We start from the raw sequence: 12076 nt of genomic DNA, 5'->3' as shown, positions 1-12076 counted from the left end.
CGCGTCGTGGTACTACAGTACAGTCACTTGTTGCTTTTCTGAGGGGATGACAGCTCAGATCTCAGGTCCATAGTGATCCCTTTTAGCCCTGAAAAACTTCAGGTGGGCGGTTTACAACCTGCCCTGGACTGGGGTGTGAAGCTCACACAGCCCCATCCCAAAGCACCATAGGAAAACCTCAGCCAGGTGACAGCCCACTGGGAATCCCGCTGGCCCTGCTACGTGAGGTTTCCATCCATCAGGGGTAAAACAATACAGACTTAAGCACCATAAAATCTACACTGGTCAGGTCATAAACATGAAGAGAAAACAAAAGTAAAGCCACCACCTTCCAGCCTGGCCCCGGGGATGCTGCTGGGGCTCTCTGGACCGCCCAGGATGGAAAGTCATCAGCATCGAGCTCTGGAGGCATCAGTCCCAGCACCTCGTTGTGCTAGTGGTTGGATGGTGCCATTTGCCATCATTGCATTGATAGATCCTTCTGGTCCCATTCAGCACGAGCCTTGGGGCAGTCCGGGGAGGGAGGAGGTAGGCTCAGCCCTGGGAACACAAGGGAGGCATCAACTGTGCAATTTAGGGGCAATCTCCCTGTCAGAGCCACCCAGGGCAGCAATCCTCCTCATTTCCATCTGTCCCCCTGCTCCAACTCCCAGCCTCTGTCGGTGGGTTTCTGCGTCGTTCGGCGGCTTCGAGGTAGATGTTTGTTCCCGCTCTGTCTCCGAGCGACCTGCTTGGTAAAATCCCTCTCTCCTGGGCACGTGGGGCTGTGTGTGCTCTGTCCCACACACCCACATCCCTTGGCCTTTTTTTTCCCCCCCCATTTTTGATTTCTTTTTATCTTCCCCCCCCCTCCCCCTGCCCCCATTTGCTATGTGCTATGGACATCTCCCCCTCTCCCAACCCCTGGCTGCCTTTCCAGCCAGAGGAACACCGTGCCCTTTCCTCACAGACACCCCTTGACCAGCTCAGCACGGCCTCAAGGTGCAAAAATCCAACTCCTGCGGCTTCCTCCGATAATTGCAACTCTCCCGGGGCAACAGGCGCCCGGTCGGGACCGAGCACTTCAACGCCCTCCTCTTAAAACCCCGACCACAGCTTTTAGAACAAGAAGACCAAGGTCCAGCTTCCCAGGCGGGGCAGGGCTCCCCGCAGAGCCGCACGTCGGCCGGTCGCTGCGCCGCGTCGCACTCGGCGGCCGGTTGCCCGTAGGAGTCTCGGCAGGCCACGGAGCGCTTCTGGAGCCCGTCACCGCAGGTAACGGAACAGGCCTCCCAACCCCCTGCAGCCCACTTGTAAGAGGGACGTTTGTAGTTCGGCCTCCCGCCATCCAAGCGGTTGGAAAGGCTGAGGACGCTGTTGTTGAGGTCCGGCGGGGTCTTGCTTTCCTTCTTGTAAGAGGATTTGTCCTCTTTGCTCTCCTTGGGGAGGTAGAAGGAGTAGCGTACTCGCGGAGGGGTCATCTTCCCCACGGACAGCACCTCTAAAGTCAGGGGTTCCTGGATGGGTTTGAAGGCTTGGAGGCTCTCGACGGCCGTCCCGGTGCCGCTGTAGCGCAGGACGCTGCCCTTCACCATCAGGTCCCTCTCCACGGCCGAGACGATGAAGTGGCCGTTGAGCAGGTACTTGCCCTGCCCGTTCTTCAGAGCCAGGTAGTTGTCGTCGCTGATCAGCCCTTTGTAGCCCCTCTGCCTGATGTCAATGTTGGAGGCACCCGCGGGGATGACCACCACGAAGTTGTAGCCGTGCCTAGAAGAGAAGAGCAGGCAGGGCAGGACATCAGGCAAAGGGACGAGAAGAGAAGAGCAGGCAGGGCAGGACATCAGGCAAAGGGACGAGAAGAGAAGAGCAGGCAGGGCAGGACATCAGGCAAAGGGACGAGAAGAGAAGAGCAGGCAGGGCAGGACATCAGGCAAAGGGACGAGAAGAGAAGAGCAGGCAGGGCAGGACATCAGGCAAGGGGACATCCTGCTCTCACATGGCTTCAGCCCAAAGCTCTGCAGCTACAGCCCTGAGGTCTTCCCACCCCTACAGTTATCTCTGTTTTGAGTCTCCTCCCTATGCTGAGTTTCATCAAGGCTGAGGGGTGATGGACATCAGCTGGAACACAAACAGTTCCACTGGAACACAAGGAGAAAGTCCTTTGGTGCTGAGGTGAGGGAGCCCTGGCCCAGGCTGCCCAGGGAGAGTGTGGAGGCTTCTCAGGAGGTTCCCAAACCCACATGTACATGTTCCTGTGCCCCCTGAGCGAGGGGAACCTGCTTTAGCAGGGGCTTGGGCTGGATGATCCCTTCCAACCCCCACCCTTCTATGATTCTGTTAGGTCATCCAGATGTGAGAAGATGCTTCATGTCCTCTGGCTCAGCAGTACAGAGGCACCAGAGGTAACTCCATCAGCAGAAGCTGATAGCATCTTGAATGTGCCCTGCCTCTCCATCAGAGCTAGTCCAGCTCTCCATGTGGTGATGTGCACTATCAGCAGGAGAGTTTGGTCAGGATGGGCTCAGTCTCCATGGACTTCATCATCATCTCCATGACCCTCCTGCATCCACCCCAGAAAGCAGAGCTGAGCGATAGGGGGAAGCACACACAGGCACCTAACGCTTACATGGGTTTGGTGAACAAGCCTGAGACCTTCTTGCAGCTCTTGTTGTCTCCTCCACAGACACTGCACTTGTCAAACTTCTTCTTGGAGCCCAGCTTCCCATCACAGCCAGCCTTGATGCATTTGCCCTGGACGCAGACCGAGGTGGAGTCTGGGGAGCACGGGGTGCCATCCACAACCTGCACAGGGGTGAGCAAAACAACTCACTGCATATCCCTCTGCCACCCCACAAACCCATCCCCAGCTCCAGCCATCCAACCTGGGGCTGCCCAGATCCACCCTACAGGTCCTAAGGAGATGCCAGCAAGGCACCGTGGCACTCTGCTCATGCTCTGCTTTGCAGGCAGTGTTTTTAGGGTCTCTGAGGAGAGCCATGTGGGACTGCTTCCCATCATTGTCTGCCCTTTCTGTTGCATCGGTGCCAAGGGAACAGGCTGCAGCTCACACCACTCCAGCCCCACATCTGGCTGCCTGCCCTGTCTGGCACAGGCAGGTCTTCTCCAGAAGGATATGGGCATGTCCAGAGGCACATTTATAGAGAGGAAAACCCTCAGACCAACTCCAGCCCTGGAATAAATCAGTGAAAACGTACAGGCTGACTCACACCAGCCTGGTGGGGTGAATCTCCTTCAGCCTGAGGTGAGTGGTTGGATCCTTTCCAAACCCAAATGAGTCCACGATTCTCCTCCCCAACCTCACCTAACGTGGGCCATTCATTCATTTCCAGGGGATCCCTCACCAACCTTGGGTGCCAGCACGTAGAAGTAGCCGGTGCCGTTAGCCCGGCAGATGAGTTTGCACTTATCCCGTGGCGAGACGCCGGAGTATTTGGGGACCCAGGAGACGGAGGCAGTGAGGCGGTTGGTGCTGTGGCTGTAGCCATTGAAAGCTTCACACTGCTCCTCACGGAAGCTCTTCCCTGGCACTGGAGAGGGTGTGGGGGGGGGGGAGAAAAAACCCAAACAGGGACATGCATGAGACTTGGGGACTAACCCAGAGCTCTTGTTTTATGGAGCTGTAGGTCATGGGCACAAAGAAGCTGAGCTGCAGCCCCTTACCTGCAGCGGGGCAGGGCTCCAGGTTGCAGGAGCGGTACTTGACGCGGATGCCCTCGCAGTAGGAGCCGCCGTTAGCGGGCAGGGGGTCGGTGCAGTCGCGCTTGGCCAGCTGCACGCCGCCGCCGCACGTCCGCGAGCACGGCCCGTACAGAGCCCACTTGGCCCAGCCGCCGTCCACCTGCAGGGGGGAAGCTGGGAGGTGAGGTGAGGTGTCCTGGGAAGAACTTTTTCACCAAGAGGGGCGTTAAGGGTTGGAATGGTGGAGTGCCCAGCCCTGGGGGGATCCCAAAGCTGTGGAGCTGAGGTGCTGAGGGCCATGGGGTAGTGGTGGGCTTCGCAGGGGGAGGTTAGTGGTTGGACCTGATGTTCTTAAAGCTCTTTTCCAACCAAAATGGTTCTGTGATGGCCTTTGCCAGAGGGCTCTCTGCACTCACAGCCACCCCCTTCACAAGCAAAACCTCCACCAGCTGCCCCCAAACTCCCCAGGGCTGGATGAAGTGGAGCAGCAGCATCCCTCCTTGAGAAATACACAGCCTTCCCCTCACCCCAGCTCCCCAGCACCAGGAGTCAGTCCCCTCAGGGACGTTTCAGGGCACAGGTACTCACCCTGTACTTGCTGACATTGTGCCTCTCAACACAGGCACCTTTCAGGCAGAACCTGCCCTCGCCGCAGCCGGTGCCGTCTGCCCAAGGGAAGTGACGGGTCTGGCAGACGATCTGGCCCCGGGCCTTGCCCGTGCACCACAGCTTGGCACAGTACTGCATGTAGGGGCAGGGCTTGGAGCCCACACCAAAGGCCAGCTCACACTGCTGGTTCAGGCTGTAGCTGGTCCCCGGCAGGTCTTCAGGCAGAGGGATGGGTTTGGCAGGTTGGTCCAGCAAGCAGTCACCTGGGGGAGAAGGGATGGGGGGTGGTCTACTGGGTGCCTGGGAGGTTGTAGGGGCCAGGGGAGAGAGGGCTGGCTGCTGGTGATTTAGCTAAAGGTGTCACAGTGCTGCCAGTGGGATGGGGTCAGCTCCATCCCAGGCCCAAGTGACTCCATCTCCTGGTGACGCTGCTGAGAACAGCAAGGAAGCTCATCTGGTGCAGAAACACCACCCAGTTCCCCATTTCCTCCTAACTTTGTTTGCAGAGAAGAGCTGCTCTATAGCCCATGGGAACCAGCCCCAGGGATGGACCCTGCTCCCAGGGGCCAGGTAAGAGGGTGAGGGGCGCAGCAGGGCTCACCGTGGCCGCTGTCCAGGAAGTCGGTGATGATGGCAGCGCTGCAGGCTGACCAGGGGTTGGCACGGTCGATCTGGATGAGGGTGGGGGACATCATGTGGTTGGTCTTCAGGCGACCAAAGACCTCCTCACAGGCCTTCACGTTGTCGTGGGGCATGTTGAAGACGTGGCCTGGGGAAGGGGGTGGATAAGAGGAGGGGGGATAGTGTGAATAGCTCTGCTTGGCACACAGACTAGCGCCCCCACAGTTTCTTCCAGTGGGGGAAACTGAGGCACGGAGTGAGGCAGTCCCTTGCACTCCTGGCTGCTTCATGCACATGGGAAATGGCAAAGCATAGAATCATTTCAGCTGGAAAAGCCCCTTCCCCAGCTCAGTGCCCGGCTCTGGCCACGCTGCAGCCCCTCAGTGTCCCTGTGGCAGTGAGTGAGGGGCCCAGCACTGACACAGCCCTGGAGCTGCAGCCTCCCCAGGGCCCAGCACAGGGGACAATCCCTGCCCTGCTCCTGCTGCCACCCCAGTGCTGATCCCAGCCAGGATGGCCTTGGCCTTCTTGCCCCCCTGGGCACGCTCCTGGCTCATATTCAGCTGAAGGAGACTTCATATTGCCTGGCTCACATTCATATTGGCTCATACTCAAAGTGAAGGAGACTTCAGTGCTCACCCCCCTCCCTCCTCCTCCTCCTCCTTGCTGAGCCAGTGTCTCCGGAGGTAGGTGTGCCTCAGCCTGTTATTTTGGGACTCCTGAATCCTGGAAACCCACTGAGGTAGCAACCACAACAGCAAAGCCTTTCCCAGCAGCCTTTTCCCACCCAGCTCAGGGAGGTCTCATGCCCCAAGGTGGAGTTTCCCCATCACCGGATACGTTATTGTCTGATCTTCCGCAGCTTAAGCCCAGGGTTGTTTCGAGCCTTGCCAGCTCCTGGCATTCCTCCCGTGAGGAAGAGGAGAGTGAGGGAGCCTTACCCAGCTCGTGGGCAGTGGTGAAGGCCGAGGGCAGCCCGTCGTCCTCGATGACGGAGCAGCTGCGCTTGGGGTCACACATGGTGCCCACGTCTGCCATGCCCAGCGTGTCGCAGGTGGTGGCACCACACAGGTCCTGCAGGGCACAGAGACACGGGCTGAGTCCCGAGGGCTCACAGTTCCACATCCCCACCCCTGGTACCCACGGGGAGATGCTCCCAGGCTGCTGGGGGGAAGCAGCCCCAAGGGATGGGAGACTTCAGCGGGCAGGAAAGCTCACCCTGACCCAGAACCGGGCTGCAGTGATGTGTTTGCTTTTAACCCTGGCACCAGGGGTGTGTTTTGTGTGTAGCATCCTTCAGTGACAGCCTTTCTCACCCAAATGGCTCCTCCAGCCAGAGTGGAGCTCGTTTCAGCATGGAACAATCTGTCTGGCTCCCTTCTCCTGTGCCTGCTCAAGGACCAGTCCTGGGAGTGCGGATGGGAAGGCACCTGGCCTTGGGCTTATGGCTGACCTATTTCTCAACCTCGTTTCTCATCTTTCCTAGGAACAAGAAGCTCTCAGAGGAGGTGGGAAGTCCTTGGACTGGGGGAAGTGCTTCTGTCTCTCCCGAGACACTTTGCAGCCATCCCTTGAGTAGCAACCGAGCCCAGACTAAAGGAAGAAACACCCCCAACAGCCAGACCCCACAGAGCTGGGACAGTGGGCTGGAAAAGCCCCACTGCAGCTGGATCTGCCTTCCTTCAGCATCCAAAGGTGCTCATGCAAAACAAGAAGTCCCTGCTTGAAGAGAAACCACTGCTGCAGCCTGCAAACAGCCTTGTCCTCGGATGCCTCCTGCCCCTGCTGAGGCCTGTCAGCGTCTCAGGAGAGCTGCAGCATCATCCCCATCACTTGGTGCCATCCCAGCTGGGCTGGGAGCTGCCAGGGAGGCCACTCAAAGGGCAAGGAGTTGCTTTCCAGATGAAAAGAGACCGTCAGGGCGCTCCCATGCTATAAATAAGTGTGATTCATGCTCGGCGCTTGCTGGGCCAAAGCGCCTGCGTTGCTCGAAGTCTCGCCTGAGCTGCTCTGCCAACATTTCCAGTGAGGTTTCCAAGCTGAAGGCATTCCCCTGCAGGCAGGTTCAGCCATGGGGAAATAACAGTGACTTCAGAGAGCCCCAGCCAGGGCTGAGATGGCTTTAACAGGAGGACTTGTGGCTACAGAGTCTGGAGACACAGACGAGACCGTGATCTCTGAGGTGAGGCAGAGAAATGCTCGGGTCTGGGGCAGCTGTCCCCGTCATACAACTGGGTTCTCTGCTCTGCAACAGTTCTCCTTGTCTGCTGGGACCCCTCTGCATGCATAGCATCATGGAATCATTGAGCTTGAAGCTCCTGGAGTCCCAGCCCTCCCCTCACCCTGCCCAGCCCAGCACTGACCCCTCAGCACCTCAGCTCCACGGCTTTGGGATCCCTCCAGGGCTGGGCACTGCCCCAGCTCCCTGGGCAGCCTGGCACAGGGCTGACACCCCTCTCAGGGAAACAGTTCTGCCTCAGCTCCAACTTAAACCTCCCCTGGGGAAACTTGAGCCTGTTTCCTCTTGTCCTGTCACTTGTTACTTGGGAGCAGAAACTGACCCCCATCTCCCTGCAGCCTCCTGTCAGGGAGTGTCAGAGAGTGCTGCTGGCTGCCCTCAGCCTCCTCTTCTCCAGGCTCAACACCCCCATTCCCTCAGCCCCTGCCCAGCCCCTTGTGCTCCAGCCCCTTCCCCAGCTCAGTGCCCGGCTCTGGCCACGCTGCAGCCCCTCAGTGTCCCTGTGGCAGTGAGTGAGGGGCCCAGCACTGACACAGCCCTGGAGCTGCAGCCTCCCCAGGGCCCAGCACAGGGGGAATTTCCTGACCCCATTGCACACTGATGCTGGCAGGGACAAGCAGTGAACAATCCCCTGTGACAGGGCCACTGCCAGTGAGCACAGGGCTGGCAAGCCCAGGCACAGGGTCCCAAAATGCCACCAAGAGCCAGTGCCATCACCACATTGAGCTAAACCAGAGGTGCAGCTTGCCCAGGCCCCCCTTGCTGCCCCCTGTGGCAGTGTGGGGATGAAGAGGGGACACAGTCTCCAGTGGCCGCTCGCTGCTCTCGGAAGAGCCGCCGTTTCCTCGCTGGCACCACGAGTTTTGGCTCCTGGCCCAACACCTGCACTGACACACTAACCCACTTCTTGCCCTGAAGAAGTTTTCTCCAGGGGACAGCCCACTTTGAAAGGCTGGGCAACATCTACTAGGCTCTAATGAAGGGTCCTGACACACCCTCCAAAAAAAGCCTCCTCCAAGCCTTGCTGAGCATCCAGGCTGCTCAGGAGAGAGACAATGCAAAGATGGAGCTATGGAGAGGAGGAGAGAGAGATGCAAAAGGTTTGAGTTGGGAAAGCTGCATGCAAAGGGCCAGAGCTGCCCTGCACAGTGTGCTCACCATCACTGACATCCCCTGCTGCCAGCCCAAATACAGGGAGGGTGCCCCAAAGGGCTGTGAGCAACCTGCTAGATGCACCATCAGGGAGCCTGACCTTCATCTGCAGGCACTTCCAAGGCTTCTCTTCATCCTCTTCCAGACTTTGAGATGTTTCAGTTGAGTAGGAGCCTTGGGGCTATGGCATTAATTCCCCTACTCAGGGACCAGGTCATGAAGCACTTGCCCAAGCATGAAGGCTTCCCAGAGCAACCCCAAAAAGCTGAGCCTTGAGCTACAGAGAGCACAGGTTTCCACAAAGCTGCAGCCAGAAGTTCCTTGGTGTGACATCCTTTTGGTTTTACAGCAGAAGATGTTCAGCAAACCTTTGCTGGTGGTTGAGGATGGGTGGGAAGCACGGACAAAGCCCTTTGCCGTGGTGTGAGACGCTGTTTCCAAGAGGCAGGAGCGCAACTGAAGGCTGGAAGCTCTCCAAGACCCTCCAAAAAGCTCAGGTAGGGAAGGTGAAGGTCCCACAGCTGTGGTTCTTGGCAGATCTGCACCCACTGCCTGAGTGGGACTGAGCTCCCCAGAGGCAAATCCATAATCCAGCAGGACTGGGAGCAAAGCTGAGCAGGAGAGGGCAGCCCCGTTCATCAGCAGCTCGTAGGCATGGCTGGAAGCTGCCTATCAACGTGGCTGGAGGTGAAATTGAAGTCGGGGGGCTTGTGTAACAGCTCTCTTTTGGCAGGGAGATGCTCTGGGGTGTCAGGGGACAGCAGATGGATGTGCTGAAGGAAGGCAGATGCGTCCTCGCTCGTGTGCCTGTGCACCAAGCGTGTTTGGGGAGTTCAGGAATGGATGGTTGAGCAAATGTGTAAAAAATGCAGCCTGGGCTGTGATCTGCAGCTTTGCAATCAACTCTGTCCCACCTGCAGCTTCACTGACCTCACCCTCTTCCCACCAGAGATGGAGCTGCTTCAGCCCTGCAGGGGCTTCCACAGGCTCCCTCCTCCTCCTCCTCCTCACAGCCCCCCTGAGCTGCTGCAGCACGATGGGCTCCAGCCCTGCCCCTGCTCCAGCAGGATTTGCAGCTGAGTGGAGGACAAGCAGGACGAGGTCTCTTACCTCCTGCACAGCATCATTCCTGCTCCAGGCCATCACCACCCCAGCTAAGGATGGCTGAGCCAAGCTGGATGCTGTATCCTTCCCACCCACCAGTTCTTCACCTGGGAAAACCTTCCCAAAACATTTTCCCTGCTCTTGAGGGGAGTTCCCAACTTGTCCCTAATCCAAAAACATCCAGGCAGGGATTGGGGGAGGGAGGAGAAAACACACGTGGCTCTTGCAGCCAGGGTAAAACACGACCATCTCCTTCAAACCAGGCTTCATCCTTCTCCCTTGCCATTAGCAATTTGGGGGTGCTGGCTGCAGCACCCCACAGCCAGGCACCACAGCGGGGTCCACACTGAGACGGGGACACAGGGAAGAGGAGGAGCACTGCGAGGGGGAGGCTCTGGGGACAGTGTCACCACTTTGGTGTCACCCACTGGATCAGGAGGGAGGATGGAGAGCCTCATCCTGGCTCAGCACTCACCCTGAAGAGCCAAAGGTGAGCTAAAGGCAGCTCAGCAAAGCCTCTCTCCCTCCTGGCAGCCCAGGGCAGCAGTGGGGGAGGCTCTCACCTTTCCCTCCCACACCAAGACCAGAGCTGCAAGCACTGGCTCTACCTCCAGTGCTTTTCTTCCAGCCCTGGGCTGGGTCCATGCAGAAGCAGCAGAGGTCCAGGTTCTCAGGAAGACCTCTCTCATGAGTCAGAGGAAGAAGGGAGAGGGGTTTGGTTTTCTCTTGGCAGGTGGCACTGTGAGCTCTTCCCAGACAGGGAAGGAAGACCAGGGGCCACTCTCCTCATCTCCTGGGCTCAGCCAGCACGTTTCAGGGTGGTGGCTGCTGTGGGGCAGAGCCACCTGGCACTGGCTGCCAAGGCAGGGGATGGAGCAGCAGGTTTCTGCCCGTGGGGACAATCTGCCTGACCTAGCTCACCCCCTGGCAGGGCTTTCCCCGGGCTGCTGGCCAAAACCTGCTCAGAGGACCAGGTGAGGGCTGGCTCAGGCTCTGCATCCCATGGGAAAAGGGGGACACAAGTGCACCCGAGCTTGGGGAGACAGGTGACAGGAGACCTCAGCCTGGTGCAAGGCTCCTCGAAATGGGAGGGGAAAGCCCCTTTCTGGGTGATCCCCCCACACCCACCTGCTTCGTGAAGAGGATGGCAGTGTCCCAGTACTCGGGGTGCTTGTCGCTGACCTTGTTCCACTTCTTCTGCCAGGCGCAGAAGTTGCGGAGGGTGAGGGCGGCGTTGCCCGTCACCTTGGGCCCTTTGTCATCCTGCCCGATGAGGAGGAATTTCACCACGGAGATCTGGATGGGATTTCGGATGCTGGGGTGCTTGTAAAGACGAGCTGCCGTCGCCATCAGGGTCAGCAAGTAATGCTGGAGGTCGTCCCCGTGGAACTTCACCATCGACTCGTCGGCCACCACCAAGGTCTCCACGTAACGGGGAACCGAGGCGAAACGCTTGGCCCGACCCCCTTTCCCCCCTCCGCGTCCCCGGTACTTGTCCAGCGCCTGCAGCACCCCGGGGGTGAGCGCGGAGCCCACGGCGCAGCGGGACGCTGCTGCCCCGGGGGGGCGGCCGGGGCTGCGGCGCTGGAGGCGGTGCGCTCCCCCCGCGGCGCCCCCCGACAGCGGGCTGATGACATACTCGGCTCCACGGTAACCGAAAGCCCCCCGGAGCCCCCCGCAAAGGCTGAGGGCGGCGAAAGATTCCCGGTCGGCGTTGACATCCCCCGAGTAAAAGCAGTGGCGGAGAGCGGGGAGGGGGCGGGCGGCGCCGGGAGAGACCCCCAGGTAGTGGGCGGCGAAGGCGGGCGCGATGAAATGGGCGTCGGGGGAGAGGTGGAGGTAGAAATCCTCCCCGAAAGCCGAGAGCTGGAAAACCACGGCTTGCCCTCCCCGGGGGGGTTCGATGGGACCCCGCCTGAAGGAAGACCGCCCGTTGATGTCGGGTTCCAGGCGGAGCGGGGTGACCACCTCGGTATCTGCCCGGGGAAGCCCCGCCGAGGGCAGGCTCAGCCCCGGGGCTCCCAACAGCAGCAGCGGCAGCAGCGGCAGCATCGTCCCGGCGGGCTCAGGCCGGCGGCATCGGGGTTCGCGGGAGGCGGGAAGGGGGGGGGAATGAACGCGAGACCCGGCCCCCCCCCTTCCTCCCTCCCTCCCTCCTTCCTCCACCTCCTCCTCTTCCTCAAGCCCGTCGGAGCGGCCGTGCGAGCCGCCTGCCCCGCCGCTACCCGCTCCGTGGGGCTCATCGGGGTTATATACGGCGGCCCCGGGGCGGCGGGGGCCGGGGGGGCCGGGGGCCGGGGGTGTGGGGGGGAGCCGGGGCCGGGGCGCGGTTTGGCCCCGCGGCAGCCACTCCGGTGCGGGGGGCCGGGAGCAGCGAGCTCCGCCCGGGGCGGTGCGGGGGGCGGCACCGGAGGGACGGCGGCGGCGGGGGGAGGGGGGTGACCCACGGCATCGCGGGGACACCCTCGTGCGCGGTGGTGTGGCAGCGGAGAGCAGCGAGCAGCAGCTCCCGCATCCCCGGGGATGCTCCGGGCTGCTCCGGCGCCGTCCCGTCGCGGGATGCTGCGGGAGCCGGGGGGAAGCTGCGGGGACGGGGTTGGTTGGGGACTGGGGTGTGCGGTGGTGGTGATGGAGTGGAGACGAAAAGTCTTCTCCTCCGTGCTGGTTTGGGGG

At 60.2% G+C, this 12076-nt stretch overlaps 1 protein-coding gene across 1 annotated transcript; it reads right to left on the bottom strand.

Annotated features, from left to right (window-relative positions):
- Positions 1 to 873: 873 nt before the first annotated feature.
- ADAMTS15 (ADAM metallopeptidase with thrombospondin type 1 motif 15) lies at positions 874 to 11639 on the bottom strand. The gene is made up of 8 exons (XM_062014234.1): positions 10532 to 11639; positions 5850 to 5982; positions 4889 to 5056; positions 4267 to 4550; positions 3661 to 3838; positions 3346 to 3527; positions 2606 to 2781; positions 874 to 1746 (listed from the first exon to the last, which is right to left on the bottom strand). The coding sequence occupies exons 1-8, from the start codon at positions 11453 to 11455 to the stop codon at positions 966 to 968; spliced, it is 2826 nt and encodes a 941-aa protein (XP_061870218.1). The 5' UTR covers positions 11456 to 11639; the 3' UTR covers positions 874 to 965.
- Positions 11640 to 12076: the final 437 nt, after the last annotated feature.

This window comes from Colius striatus, chromosome 23 (genome assembly GCF_028858725.1).
Source record: "Colius striatus isolate bColStr4 chromosome 23, bColStr4.1.hap1, whole genome shotgun sequence".
NCBI classification, from domain to species: Eukaryota; Metazoa; Chordata; class Aves; order Coliiformes; family Coliidae; genus Colius; species Colius striatus.
This window is presented reverse-complemented; position numbering and strand designations above follow the sequence as displayed.